This window comes from Triticum aestivum, chromosome 3B, assembly GCF_018294505.1.
Source record: "Triticum aestivum cultivar Chinese Spring chromosome 3B, IWGSC CS RefSeq v2.1, whole genome shotgun sequence".
Taxonomy (NCBI): Eukaryota; Viridiplantae; Streptophyta; class Magnoliopsida; order Poales; family Poaceae; genus Triticum; species Triticum aestivum.
The window spans coordinates 70,637,382-70,653,305 of NC_057801.1; the positions used below are offsets into that span (position 1 = coordinate 70,637,382).

The 15,924-nt window shown below is 42.5% G+C and overlaps 1 protein-coding gene across 1 annotated transcript; it reads right to left on the bottom strand.

Moving 5' to 3' along the window:
• Positions 1 to 11,525: 11,525 nt before the first annotated feature.
• On the bottom strand, positions 11,526 to 14,104 carry LOC123064824 (BTB/POZ and MATH domain-containing protein 1-like). Its single transcript, XM_044488227.1, has one exon. It carries the CDS (start codon positions 14,060 to 14,062, stop codon positions 11,903 to 11,905), a length of 2,160 nt encoding a protein of 719 aa, XP_044344162.1. The 5' UTR covers positions 14,063 to 14,104; the 3' UTR covers positions 11,526 to 11,902.
• Positions 14,105 to 15,924: the final 1,820 nt, after the last annotated feature.

Below are 15,924 nucleotides of genomic sequence, written 5' to 3' on the forward strand. Positions count from 1 at the left end.
TGGGTATAATAAAAACTATCAATGGAAGTGAATTGGATGCTATGATCAATTCGATACTTGATAATAGTTTTGAGATATGGAGGTAGTGATATTAAAGTCATGCTAGTTGGGTGATTATGAATTTAAAGAATGCTTGTGTTGAAGTTAGCAAGTCCCGTAGCATGCACATATGGTTAAAGTTGTGTAACAAATTTGAAACATGAAGTGTACCTGGCTTGTGCATCCTTATGAGTGGCGGTCGGGGACGAGCGATGGTCTTTTCCTACCAATCTATCCCTCTAGGAGGATGCGCGTAGTGCTTGATTTTTGATGACTTCTAAATTTTTGCAATAAGTATATGAGTTCTTATGACTAATGTTGAGTCCATGGATTATACGCACTTTTACCTTTCCATCATTGCTAGCCTCTTCGGTACCATGCATTGCCCTTTCTCACCTTGAGAGCTGGTGCAAACTTCGCCGGTGCATCCAAACCCCGTGATATGATAAGCTCTATCACGCATAAACCTCCTTATATCTTCCTCAAAACAGCCACCATACCTACCTATTTATGGCATTTCCATAGCCATTTCGAGATATATTGCCATGCAACTTTCCATCGTTCCGTTCATCATCATCATGACATACATTACTTTTGTCATATTGCCATTGCATGATCATGTAGTTGACATCGTATTTGTGGCAAAGCCACCATGCATAATTTTCATACATGTCACTCTTGATTCATTGCACCATCTCGGTACACCGCCAGAGGCATTCATATAGAGTCATATCTTGTTCTAGTTTTGAGTTGTAATTTATATGTTGTAATCAATGAAAGTGTGATGATCATCATTATTAGAGCATTGCCCAAAAAGAAAAAAATGAAGAAGAAAAAAAGAAAGGCCCAAAAAAGAAAAAAAAGAAAAAAGAAAAGGAAAAAAGGAAATAAAGAAAATAAATAAAAAGGGGTAATGATACTATCTATTTCCACACTTGTGCTTCAAAGTAGCACCTTGTTCTTCATATAGTGAGTCTCATTTATTGTGCTTCAAAGTAGCACCATGTTTTTCATATAGTGAGTCTCATATGTTGTCACTTTCATATACTAGTGGGAATTTTTCATTATAGAACTTGGCTTGTATATTCCTACGATGGGCTTCCTCAAATGCCCTAGGTCTTCGTGAGCAGGCAAGTTGGATGCACACCCACTAGTTTTCTTTTGTTGATCTTTCATTCATTTATAGCTCTAGTGCATCAGTTGCAGGTCCATCCCTACTCCTCATGTTGACATCAATTGATGAGCATCTTCATAGCCCGTTGATTATCCTTGTCAATGTGAGACTTTCTCCTTTTTTGTCTTCTCCACACAATCCCCAATCATTATTCTATTCCACCTGTAGTGCTATATCCATGGCTCACACTCATGTATTGCGTGAAGGTTGAAAAAGCTTGAGATTATTTAAGTACGAAACAATTGCTTGGATTGTCAACGGGGGTGTAGAATTTGGGAACATATTTGTGTGATGAAAATGAAGCATAGCCTAACTATATGATTTTGTAGGGATGAACTTTCTTTAGCCATGTTATTTTGAGAAGACATGATTGCTTCTATTAGTATGCTTGAAGTATTACTATTTCTTTTGTCAATATGAACTTTTATCTTGAATCATTTGGATCTGAACATTCATGCCACAATAAAGAGAAAATACATTGAGAATTATGCTAGGTAGCATTCCACATCAAAAATTCAGTTTTTATCATTTACCTAGTCGAGGACGGGCAGGAATTAAGCTTGGGGATGCTTGATACATCTCCAATGTATCTATAATTTTTGATTGTTCCATGCTATTATATTACCTATTTTGGATGTTTATGGGCTTTATTTTACACATTTATATCATTTTTGGGACTAACATACTAACCGGAGGCCCAGCCCGTATTGTTGTTTTTTTTGCCTATTTCAGTATTTTGAAGAAAAGGAATATCAAACGGAGTCCAAACGGAATGAAACCTTCGGGAGCGTGATTTTTGGAAGAAACGTGATCCGGAGAACTTGGAGTGCAAGTCAAGAAGCAATCGAGGCGGCTAGGAGATAGCAGGGCGCGCCCACCCCTACTGGGCGCGCCCCTGTCTCCTGGGCCCCTCGAGCGGCCACCGACGTACTTCTTCCTCCTATATATACCTACGTACCCCGAAAACATCCAGGGAGCCACCGAAGAAAATTTCTGCCGCCGTAACCTTCTGTATCCGCGAGATCCCATCTTGGAGCCTTCGCCGGCGCTCCGCCGGAGGGGGAATTGACCATGGATGGCTTCTACATCAACACCATAGCCCTTTCGATGAGTTGTAGTAGTTTACCACAGACCTTCGGGTCCATAGTTATTAGCTAGTTGGCTTCTTCTCTCTTTTTTGATCTCAATACAATGTTCTCCCCCTCTCTTGTGGAGATCTATTCGATGTAAACTCTTTTTGCAGTGTGTTTGTCGAAATCCGTTGAATTGTGGGTTTATGATCAAGTTTATCTATGAGAAATATCTGAATCTTCTCTGAATTCTTTTATGTATGATTGAGTTATCTTTGCAAGTCTCTTAGAATTATCAATTTGGTTTGGCCTACTAGATTGATCTTTCTTGCCATGGGAGAAGTGCTTAGCTTTGGGTTCGATCTTGCAGTGTCCTTACCCAGTGACAGAAAGGGTTGCAAGGCACGTATTGTATTGTTGCCATCGAGGATAAAAAGGTGGGGTTTATATCATATTGCTTGAGTTTATCCCTCTACATCATGTCATCTTTCTTAATGTGTTACTCTGTTCTTATGAACTTAATACCCTAGATGCATGCTGGATAGCGGTCGATGTATGGAGTAATAGTAGTAGATGCAGGCAGGAGTTGGTCTACTTGTTACGGACGTGATGCCTATATACATGATCATGCCTAGATAATCTCATAATTATTCGCTTTTCTATCAATTGCTCGACGGTAATTTGTTCACCCACCGTAATACTTATGCTATCTTGAGAGAAGCCTCTGGTGAAATCTATGGCCCCCGGGTCTATCTTTTATCATATAAGCTTTCAATCTACTTTTATTTGCATCTTTACTTTTTGCATCTATATTAAAAATACCAAAAATATATTTATCTTATCATATTATCTCTATCAGATCTCACTTTTGCAAGTGGCCGTGAAGGGATTGACAACCCCTTTATCGCGTTGGTTGCGAGTTCTTTGTTTGTTTGTGTAGGTTCATGGGACTTGTGAGGAGCCTCCTACTGGATTGGTACCTTGGTTCTCAGAAACTGAGGGAAATACTTACAATACTGTGCTACATCACCCTTTCCACTTCAAGGAAAACCAACGCAAGCTCAAGACGTAGCAGCGGTGCAGAAGTATAGTCCCACCTCGCCTAGTGAAGAGCGGCCGCACTTGTTTAAAAGCCCCGACGCGGGCGCTGTATTGAACTCCTCTCTGTAGCAGGCTTCTGGGCCTAAACTGCTACGCTGCCCTACGGGCCTACTGGGCCTTGCGGGCCTGCATCCTAGCCCAACTACATGTTGGGTTTCTAGTCGTATGCAGGCTGTTGTGGCCTAGTAGGTGGGTTTTTTTAATTTTTTTTTATTTTCTGCTTCTTTATTTTCTTTTATTTATTTGTGAGTGGTTTTTTGCTGTATTTAGAGTTTCTTTGCGAATATTTTTGCTTTAGGTACAAAAAATTACAAACTTTCTGTTAGTGCTAGTAGTTTTCAAATTTTAATAGTTTAAATTTGAATTATTTGAAATTTGTGTGAATCACTAGTTTTTGAATAACTTTACTTTAAAAATAGATTTTTCAGTGATTCTTTTTTTATGTTTAGTGTGTTTTATCATTATATTCAATTTGGCAATACTTACATTATTTAAAAAATGAAATGCCTTTGGAACACATGAGTTTTCGTTCGGAAACCTCATTCTTCGAAAGAGATTGTCCATTTTGTACACGAAGTGCATTCAAATTTTGCCGTAACCCTCTCTACTTTTTTTCACATGCTATGTGGGTGAAATGATGATACCATGCCAACTTTCAACCTTTTCAGAGTTCATTTGTAGTGTTTTTCAATTTCAGGGTCATTTAGCTCAAAAAAATCAGTAAATGAGCTGAAAAATAGCAAATGATGTCAGAAAGGGTTGAAAGTGGATGACGTGGCTTTGAATGGTGCATACTAAATGCACAAAAAGTCTGTAATTGTAATAAGTTAAAAAAATGAAATGCCTTTGTAACAGATGAGTTTTCGTCCGAAACCCGGATACTTCGAAAGAGATTGTCCATTTTGTACACAAAGTGCATCCAGTTTTTGCCGTAATCCTCTCTACTTTTTGCACATGCTATGTGGGTGAAATGATGAAACCATGCCAACTTTCAACCTTTTCAGAGTTCATTTTTAGTGCTTTTCAATTAACATAAAGGTACACGCTTGTCCGAAGCACAAAAGTACACGTTTCAAATGCAAAACACATAAGCACCCTAACTATTACAAAGATTCCCTACTGTCTTTAGGTGTGAAACTTTTTCTTCGCGTGTGTCGCTTTGTGCCGTAACCATGGACAATCTTCATCATTTAACTGGATGCTCGGGTCAATATTCACTGTGAAGGGAGAAATTTCATCAAACTTTTGATAATCTTCTGACATGTCTGTCTTGTCATCCACTCACACGATGTTTCTTTTCCCTGAAAGAACTATGTGGCGCTTTGGCTCATCGTATGATGTATTTGCTTTCTTATTTTTTTTCTCGGCTTGGTAGACATGTCATTCACATAGAAAACCTACGCCACATGATTGGCTAGGACGAATGGTTCGCCTGCGTACGCAAAATTGTTGAGATTCACTGTTGTTATTCCGTACTGCGGGTCTCCTGTTACCCCGCCTCATGTCATATTGACCCATTTGCACCGAAACAAAGACCTTCAAACCACGTCCATAGTCAAGGTCCCATATGTCCTCTATGTAACCATAATATGTGTCCTTTCCCCTCTTGGTTTCTGCATCAAAGCGGGCACCACTGTTTTGGTTGGTGCTCTTCTTATCTTGGGCGATCGTGTAAAATGTATTCCCATTTATCTCGTACCCTTTGAAAGTCATTATATTTGAAGATGTTAACTGGGACAGCAAGCAGGTCATCTTCAATAGCGCGTCATGCATGGCACGTGTCTGCAATCAACCAGCGAAAGTCCCTGTTTGTTCACGTGTAATCCAGTCGTCAGACTGCTCCGGGTTTTTGGAGTGTAGAAAATTCTTGTATTCCTCCTTATACGGAGCCACCAAGGCGGAATTTTGTAGAACTGTATAGTGTGCTTGAGTGAGAGAATGCCCGTCCATACACATTATTTGTTCCGGCCCTAGCATGCCATTTCCACCCAGTCTGCCCTTATGCCACGATTCAGGAACACTAATCGGCTTAAGGTTAGGAATAAAGTCAATACAGAACTCAATGACCTCCTCATTTTCATGGCCCTTGGAGATGCTTCCTTCTGGCCTAGCACGGTTATCAACATATTTTTTTAAGACTCCCATGAACCTCTCAAAGGGGAACACATTGTGTAGAAATATAGGACCAAGAACGTTAATCTCTTTGCATAGGTGAACTAGGACGTGCGTCATGATGTTGAAGAAGGATGGTGGGAACACCAATTCGAAACTGGCAAGATATTGCACCAAATCATTCTCTAACGTTGATATTATTTGTCGATCGATTACCTTCTAAGAGATTGCATTGAGGAATGCACATAGCTTCACAATGGCTAATCGAACATTTTTCGGTAGAAGCCCCCTCAATGCAATCGGAAGCAGTTGCGTCATAATCACGTGGCAGTCATGAGACTTTAGGTTTTGGAACTTTTTCTCTGCCATATTTATTATTCCCTTTATATTCGATGAGAAGCCATACGGGACCTTCATACTGAGTAGGCATTCAAAGAAGATTTCCTTCCCTTCTTTGGTAAGAGCATAGCTCGCATGACCCTGATGTATGCTGTCTTTTCCGTGCATACGTCGCTGGTCCTCCCGTGCCTCCGGTGTATCTTTTGTCTTCCCATACACGTCCAAGAAGCCAAGTAGGGTCACGTAAAGATTCTTCATCACCTGCATCACGTCAATTGCAGAGCGGACCTCTAGGTCTTTCCAATAGGGTAGGTTCTAAAATATAGATTTCTTCTTCCACATGGGTGCGCGTCCGTTAGCGTCATTCGGAACAGATTGTCTGCCAGGACCCTTTCCCAAGATTACCTTCAAATCCTTGATCATATCATGTACATCATCACCAGTGCGGTGGCGAGGCTTCATCTGGTGATCCACCTCACGTTTGAAATGCCTGCTCGGAAGAAATCGAGGATGTCCCCGGTACACATTTTTCCTACAATTATCCAAATATATACTATCGGTATCATCCAAATAGTGCATGCATGCGCACTATCCCTTGTTTGTCTGTCCTGAAAGGTTACTGAGAGTAGGTCAATCATTGATGGTCACAAACAGCAACACATGTAGGTCATTTTCTTCCTATTTGTGCTCATTCCACGCACGTACACCTTTTCCATTCCACAACTGTAAGAGTTCTTCAACTAATGGCCTTAGGTACACATCGATGTCGTTGCCAGGTTGCTTAGGGTCTTGGATGAGCACTGGCATCATAATGAACTTCCGCTTCATGCACAACCAAGGAGGAAGGTTTTACATACATAGAGTCACAGGCCAGGTGCTATGGTTGCTGCTTTGCTCCCCAAAATTATTAATGACATCTGCGCTTAGACCAAACCATACGTTCCTCGTGTCACCTGCAAAGTCCTCCCAATACTTTCTCTCTATTTTTCTCCACTGCGACCCGTAAGCGGGTACTCTCAACTTCCCGTCTTTCTTACGGTCTTCTCTGTGCCACCGTATCGACTTGGCATACTCTTTGCTTTCGAACAAATGTTTCAACCGTGGTATTATATGAGCATACCACATCACCTTGGAAGGAATCTTCTTCCTGAGGCGCTCGCCCTCGACATCACCAGGGTCATCGCTGCTGATCTTATAGCGCAATGCACCGCATACCGGGCATGCGTTCAAATCCTCGTACTCACTACAGTAGAGGATGCAGTCATTACGGCACGCATGTATCTTCTGCACCTCTAACCCTAGAGGGCAGACAACCTTCTTTGCTTCGTACGTACTCTCGGGAAATTCGTTATCCTTTGGAAGCATCTTCTTTAACATTATCAGCAACTTTCCAAATCCCTTGTCAGATACACCATTCTCTGCCTTCCATTGCAGCAATTCTAGTGTGGTGCCCAGCTTTTTCTTGTCAGCTTTGCAATTCGGGTATAATAATTTTTTGTGATCCTCTAACATGCGCTGCAACTTCTTCTTCTCCTTTTAACTTACGCAGTTTCTCTTTGCATCGGCAATGGCCCGGCCTAGATCATCAGCGGGTTCATCTGATGCCTCTTCTTCAGTTTCTTCCCGTATTGCCGGCTCAGCTTCTTCCCCCATTGTTGTACCATCATATTCAGGGAACCCATGGCCAGGATAGCTGTCGTCGTCCTCTTCTTCTTCATTGTCTTCCATCATAACCCATCTTTCTCCGTGCTTGGTCCAAACATTATAGTGGGGCATGAAACCTGACTCAAACAGGTGGACGTGAATTGTTTTTAACTTAGAGTAATTCTGATCATTCTTACAGCCAGCACATGGACAAGGCATAAAATCATCCACCCGCTTGTTTGCCTCAGCCGCAAGCAGAAAAGTATGCACAACATTAATGAACTGGGGAGAGCATCGGTCATCGTACATCCATTGCCGACTCATCTTCATTACACAACACCGAAAAGACAAAATTAATACAAGTTCATACAACACTTATTCTCATAAAAAAACATACAAATAACTCTCTAGCTAAAGCATTTAAATGCAATAACAAATGCGATCAAGATTGCAGCTAAGGTAACAATTGATCCAACAACATAATGATATCAAGCCTCAGTATCGATGGCATATTTTCTAATCTTTCTAATCTTGAAGCGCATTTTCTTCATCTTGATCTTGTGATCATCGACGACATCGGCAACATGCAACTCCAGTTCCATCTTCTCTCCCTCAATTCTTTTCAATTTTTCTTTCAAATACTCGTTTTCTTTTTCAACTAAATTTAACTTCTTGACGATAGGGTCGGTTGGAATTTCCGGTTCACATACCTCCTAGATAAAAATATCTATGTCAACTTGATGGGCATAATTAGTCATAAACACGAAATGCAACAAATAGTTATAAAAGAGAATATATCACATTCGAATCATAACCCGGACGAGGGCCGACGGGGACGGATATAAAAACCATGACACTATGTATAACAAAGAACGTACGGGTAAGATAACTATACAAGTAACTATATATCTAAATCACACAAAAACATGACTTTTTTATATTAAAAAAATATAAGAACAAGAGGCTCACCACAAGGTGGTGCCGGCGACGGGACGGTGCGGGCGATCAACGATAGTTAGGACGGAGACGGGAAGGCACTAAGTAAACCACACCTACATATGCAAACTAAGAGTTATTTTGAGCTAAAATTGCATATAATTCAAATAAACTACCACATATAATTCCTCGAAAATTACTAAACCCCACAAATTAATCACTATATAGAGCATTGCAAGAGCTAATCTAGCAATGAGAGATGAAAGGACAAAGTTGCTAACCTTTATGATCACTTGAATGGATGGGGGCCTTCAAATCTTGATAAAATTTGGGCAAAATGTGTGATAACCTCGAGGAAGAGGGGAAAGGGGAAGAACAAAGCGAGCTCGATAGCGGGTGAACGAAGGGTTTATATAGGAATACCTTTAGTCCCGGTTTAGGGCACAAACCGGGTCTAAAGGTGAGCCTCTAGTACCGGTTCGTGCCACGAACTGGGACTAAAGGTGTTGGTGGGGCCGCAGCCTGACACCAGTCGGCCACCACCTCTTTAGTACCGGTTCGTGGCACGAACCGGTACTAAAGGTTAGCCACAAACCGGTACTAATGAGCGCCGCCCGCCTAGCCGTTGGCACCGGCACTAATGGTCACATTAGTGCTGGTTCAGTTATAAACTGGGACTAATGTGCTTCACATAGGCCCTTTTTTTACTAGTGTAGCAAATTTGGCTAAGAGGTCTTTATGTAATAGTTTTTTCGAGGAGCCTCTTGGAGAACTTATCCCGCTTTTACTCAGTGATGTAACTCTTGTAACACCGTAATAAAGTGGGGAATATGTTTTTAAAGAAAGCCTACAATGGGAGCGTACGTTTGGTCTATGGGTGTATATACACCCTATATGATACTATTAAATAAAAACTTAAAACATTCTAAAAAATATTTTTGAAATAAACTTGACCTTTCATGGTATTCGTAAAAGGAAAATCCACACAAGAAACCCCCCCCCCCCTTGACTTCAGGGCAAAAAATTTAACTTTTTTGGTCAAAATAGTGTGAATAGGGACTTGTATATATCAATATTTTTTGTTTTTCTTTGCCCTGAAGTCAACGCTGGGTTTTTTCACTAAAATTTATATACTACTGCAAAAAGAAAGTTAGGTTTATTCCAAAAAACTTCTGAACATTTTTGACTTTTTCTGGATTTGTTTTTCTCATATAGGGTGTATATACACCCAAGTGGTATCCCGTGTTACAATAGTCTAAACTTGACAGGAGTCATGCTACACTTTCTTGCCGTAGCCGTCGGACAGAACAATTAATAAAAAATGCCATGGCAATTTTATCTTTTATTGTCCTGGCAAATTTTTCTTAAGATAGATGGGCAAATATAGTTCTTGTAAGTTCATTTTTAATCATTCTATTTCTTTTGCCACAACATTTTCTAAACATAAATTGCTGTCATGGCAATTCTGGAAAAGTTGTAACAACACAACATCAACTACTGATGATTTTTTGCCATGCAAATTTGTGATCCACTTTAGTTTCTTTCTCACATGGCATTTTTGCCAGGATTTGGATAGGTTTTTGTGCTAACTTGATAAACCTTTTTTGTTTGTGCAACTTTTATGGACACACATAATATTTGTTGCCGTAGTGATTCTGAAGTTCGCCATGCCAAAATTGAGGCTGGACACACCTGCATTGCGTTTTCCAAAATTTCCATGGCATTTTTTGGTGCTGGATAGACATGGAAAATCGCCATGTCATTTTTCCAAACATATTTTTTGCCATGGCAATATTTTTTTGTGATGGCAGATTTGCCATGCTTTCATTTAGGGAATCAAATATTTTTTATAAACCTTGCTATTGTAAAAAAGTTAAATATAATGGAAAATTATAAATTTGGTCAAACTCGAAGGGATTTTTTTTTTAATTTTCAATTTTTTCTGCTATTAAAGCAGATGGCATTTTGTTCGTAGTTGAGCAAGAACTGGGCCTTATTTGTCACAGGGAAAAACCAAAATCTAGGCCTTTTCATTTAATTTGCTATTAAAGTGGGCCTTCTGTCTCCCTGCAAAAAAAAAAGTGGGCCTTCTGTTCCTTCTTTAGTTTTTGCAGGGAAAAGGCCTGACGTCAAGGAGGCGTCCGGGATGTGCGTTCCCTCTGCCGAACGAATTCGTTCGGGGGATCGATTCCCTCGTACCTAGAGAATCATGAGGGCAGCCTCCTCGCTGGCGCCTTCAGCGCCCGATCGCTTTCCTGGCGCTCACGCGCGTCCCTAGTGGGCTAGTGGGCTGTGGCCCATTCTCTTGATCTCTCCTCGCTCGACCGCTGCTGCTGAGCTGCTCGCTTGGAGACGTCTAGTGGGCTGGCCCAGAAACTAAAAGAATAAAAAGGATATGTACAGAACGTGGGATTCGAACTCAGCACCTCGCTCTTCACTTAGAAGTGCACGAACCACTACGCCAGCCAACGAGTTGTGTTGTTAACCTTCGTTTGCTTTATTTTATCCTTTGTCCATATCGCAAAGCCCCGAGAAGCTTCCGAAACCATTTATTTTTTCTTTTTCTGTAACAGTTTTGTTCACCTTTTTTCCTTCCCTTTTTTGCTAAAATATGTGCACCTTTCTAAAAAGAAATCAAAAGAAACTCCTTTTAAGTTCATCAAAATTGAAAAAAAGTTCATCGAATCTGAAAAAAAGTTCATCGACTATAAGAAAAGTTCATCATAATTGGAAAAAGTTCATCGAATTTCGAAAAGTTCATTATAATTAGAAAAGTTCACGGAATTTGGAAAAAAAAGTTCACCGATTTTTTAAAAAGTTCATCGAATTTGAAAAAGAGTTCATGTCATTTAAAAAAAGTTCATTGAATTTGAAAAAAGTTCATAAAATTTGAAAAAATTTCATCGCATTTGAAAAAGTTCATTGAAATTTAAAAAATATCAAATTTCAAAAAAGTTCATCGAATTTGAAAATATGTTCATTCCAATTTGGAAAAAGTTCATCAAAATTAAAAAAAGTTGGTCAATTTTTTTCCAAAAAAAACCATCGATTTGGAACGAGTTCACGCTTTTAAAGAAAAATAAAAAAAGAAACAGGAAACGAACAGAAGAAAAAGGAAAGAATAAATCGTAAAAAACACAGAATGCATTTCCTATACATAGAAATAGAAGAACGGAAGTACAAGAGCACGAACGAGCAGGTGGCGTAGTGGTTTGTGTTGTATCCTCGAAATAATGAGGACGCGAGTTTGAGCCTGCACGCAACAATGCGCGCCATCAATGGTCTAGTTATACAATAAAGCGATCATGTTTTCCTTAAAAAAAGACCAGCTGCCGGTGCTTAGCAAGTTAGCATAAGCATCATTCGAAAGTTTTAAAAAAACAAGCATCTATTGGATTATACTACAGGCTGTTGGGTTGGGATCGATGCATGCGTGTACTAACTTGTGGGCAAACAAAACAAGCTTTTAACTGGTACTAGATACTAGCTAGTCCTCCAAGCCGATGAAAGTTTTCACCAGTTCCTTGGCCACGTCCGGGGTCAAGACAGACTCGAGGCAGTAATGTTCAAGCTCCTTGCAATGGTGACGGCGCGCCAACTTCGCAGTGGCCAACAGGTTCTCTTTTGACAACGAGTCGCACAACAAGTTCTCACACATGGCCTTCATTCGCCTTAGCCCAAACCGGCACGCCGCCGAGAGCATCTCCCCGGCGAGCAACCTAGTGTCATCTCCAGGAAGGAGCCCGTTAGTGTAGATAAAATGGAGCACGGCCTTGAACACAGCAACCTTCATATCATCGACCCGTACCATAGCGGTGGCATGGTCATCCTCCTTGTTGGCCATCACTGCCTCGTATAAGGCTGGCGAACGCGCGGCGATTACGAGCCTGTGGGCACGGATCTTGCTCTCCTCAACTAGGAAGCTGACGTCCGAGCCATTCTCGCTGGTCAGTAGCTGCTCAAGTTGCGTGGAGACTTTGGAGGGCGGCACGGTGACCATGACTCTGCTGCCAGTAGTGCTAGTCCTACTAGTGTAGGGTTCCTTAACGACGTTGACTTCACAGCGTATGGTTAAGGAGCCATCATTCGCCATGTACTTTGATTTTGCATCTTGTATGCGGATACACTTGCTACAACCGCTTGACATAGCGTTCCTTGCAAAGAGGGTAACAGGGCCGCTCTTCACGGTGAGCGGCCACATCCCGCTCGGGTCTTGGATCTTGAAGCACCTGGACGCCTTGACACCGGTTCCTCTAGGAAGATGAGATATGAGTGAGAGGAAGATGGAGATGTACTGCCCACCAACGTTATCGGATTTGCCCGATGGGTACACGTGTAACATCCAGTCATGGCCGCCGACCTTGAAACTGCCGGAATTGATCCCCTGGCCAACGCCATGGCTCCTCTGCACGGCGTTAAAGTCGGGGATCTTGAAATCGTGCCAGCCGGGCACCTCCTCTGACGAGTCGAACGTCGACGAGCTCCTCTCTGATGGAAGTGGTTGGCCCTTAATGTTGACGGAGTGGAAGGGGTTGCGGTCAAGACTGTGCATGGCAATGGCAACTCTGTCTACGATCTCGACTATCAAAGAGCTGCAGGTTTCATGGAGCTGCTCAAAGTCGTCAGTGGCCCTCACGGCAGCGTATACGTCTGGATTCGACGCAATGTATTCGATGCAGGAATTCTCGAGCTGCTGGCAGCTCTGCCGGCCACGCACCAGCAGCAGCGTCGCCATGACGGTCGATACATTGAGGTTCTCGGAGAGGATCTTCTCACACATGAGCCGCAGCCTGTCCAGGTCGTACCGGTCGGCTGCCACCAGCAGGTCGCGTGCCATGGCTTCACAGCGCCTCGCCTTGGAGGGGCGCCGTGCCACGTTTTTGCTTGGTTTGATGGGCAGCTCGTCGGTGTAGATGAAGCGGAGCATGGCCCTGAAGGTGGAGACGCCCATGTCATCGATCCTGATGGGGCACGACCCCGCTCTGGAAGTGGAACCGTGCCACCTGAACTCCGCGGCAAAGACGGACGACCGTATGGCGAGCACGGGCTTGTGCGCCTTGATCTCCGTCTGCTCCACCACGAACGTCACGTCCGGCGGCATGCCGCCGGATGCGTCCATTAGCATAAGTTTTCCGAGATCCTGGGAGATGGTCGGCGATGATGGCACCGCGACGACGAAGCGGTTCGTGTTCTCCGTGCTGGTAGCGGGTTTCTCCTCGACCACGTCGACGGTGCAGAAGATGGTGAGGCAGTCGTCCTCCACGTAGTGCGCCTCATGGCCACAGAACAAATCTGGGACCGTCAGCTCCCAGCTCTTGCCGGTCTTGGAGAAGACGTTGCGATCGTCGCTCCGCCACACGGCAGCCGGCCACCGGCCGCGCGGGTCGTCCATGCGGAGGCTGGCCATGGCGACGGCATCGCCCTTGCGGAGGCTGACAAGCTCGAGGGTGATGGACGCGAGGTGATCATCTCCGTTGTCACCGAAGCCGCAGACGAGGGCCCAGGTGTGGCCGCCGACAAGGAAATCGCCGGACCTAATAGGTTTGTTGGCCTTCGGCACTCCGTAGCCGACGATGTGAAACTTGTGTGTGCCTCTGAAAATCGACGCTCTATGCGTCGACGCCGTCTTTTCCGGCGTGGAAGCCATGGCGGCCAGCTTCAGGGTTTGCTATAGATCGATCTATCCAGGATTGGCCTGCATTGAGAATATATTTTTGTTTTGAGACGCCAAAAACCATATATGGTTGTTGATGGTTTGATTCGATCTCAGCCGTAAAAGTTTCTATCTCTTTCCAAGTAGCACGCGCATGACCTTTTGTAATTTGACGTGAGGGCCGGGGGCCAATACACAATGGTCACGCAAGAGACGTAGTGGAAATTGGAAAAACAATCTTCTTCTCTTTTTTTTTTGGAAAAAACAATCTTTTTTTTTGGAAAAAACAATAATCAGGTCTTTTTTCTAGGGGTATAAACAATGATGGATCAGATTGTAGTTCATACGTTTTGTTACATAAAAGAACACTTTTACTAAATATCAGTCAGCACTGTCCTTCCAATCTCCGTCATGAATCTCAACGCGTTGCGTGGTTTTTTAAGGGTAAACACCAAGTTTATTCATCAAAGTCCACATGGTATGAGGTACAACATAGGTCGTGGGGTTCGCCAAACCAAACATGGCGACCCGGTCGTCTAGAGAGAGAAAACTTGGCTAAGCTGGCTATGTGCTTCATAATTAACAGCACAATCTTCAAAAGAAAAAAAAATACATTGTTAAACAGAAGTTTTAAGGTTTATCTCACTGAGGATTGCTCCATATCTCCCCCGAGCACTCTTGTTGATATCTAAGACGACTTGTTGAAAGTCTGATGCAATCATGATGTTTTGAATGTTTAGGTCTTCTGCTAGAGACAGGGCCTCACGGAATGCTGCAGCTTTCAAAGTGGCTGGATCCAGAACTCGTTCGACAACTAGTGCCGAGCTCCCCATATAATTGCTCGCTTCGTCCCTGCATACTGCCACCGCTGAGCCTCTTCTACCTGCCAAAACTCCTACGTCAACATGGATCTTGCAATATCCCGGCGGTGGCTTTTTTTGGCTTTGACTATAGTAAATGTGGTATGGGAGCATTCCGGCGAGTGCCATTATGTTTGTCTCTGATAATGCCAAGGTCTTCGATGACCCTGTTTATAAAACTATGTGCGCTTGAGGGCTCTGGAAGATTGCCTCATGGATGGCCTTGCGTCGAGCATGCCATATGGACCATAGGGTAACCGCCATGAGAGCAAACTTGTAATGAATCTCAACGCGTTGCGTGTGTTTTATTGGTCGTGGGTGGGTCTTGTTTCTTAGTGGCCTTTTCCGTTCATGGGTTCTTTCTCACATCATCTGGACTCCGACCCGTTTTCTCTTGGGCTCACTTTGTCGTTGTGCCAACGTTGGGAGGAGGAGAGGGGCGGAGACGATGGAGGAAGGTAACCCGTCGACGAGCAACGTTTAGGAGCGGGAGGTTGTGCAGGGAGGCGAGCTCCGGGAGGAAGCAAGGGGGGCATGGAGAGGGGACCTCCTGACAAGCAAACAGGCAACCCCCACCTTTTCTATTCATTTTCCTTTTATGTTTTATTGATTAAAAAAAATCTTCTTTGAAATATTCCGGGAATATACCAAAGTTCCAAATTTCCTAAGAATTGTAAAATTTGGAAATAACGTTGAGGAAATCTTAAAATGTTCTTAAAATTCCAAAAAAAATCACGGTTTTAAAAAAATCTTCAGGAAGTCATAAAATGTTTATGGATCATAAAAGGTTCACATACTCAAACAATGTTCATGATTTTGCAAAAACTTTCATCTGGTCAAAAAATGTAAATTTGAACAAATATCCATGAATTCAAAAAATATGAATTTTAGAAAATTGTTCAATAAATTCAAAAAAGTTCTGAAATATCATTAAAAGTTCATTAATTTCAGAAATATTCTCTCTTCAAAAACAATATTCTTGTTAAAATGTTCATG

Coding starts and splice junctions, on each gene's coding strand:
- LOC123064824 (XM_044488227.1), bottom strand. CDS start 14,062: ATGGCTTCCACGCCGGAAAAGACGGCGTCGACGCATAGAGCGTCGATT.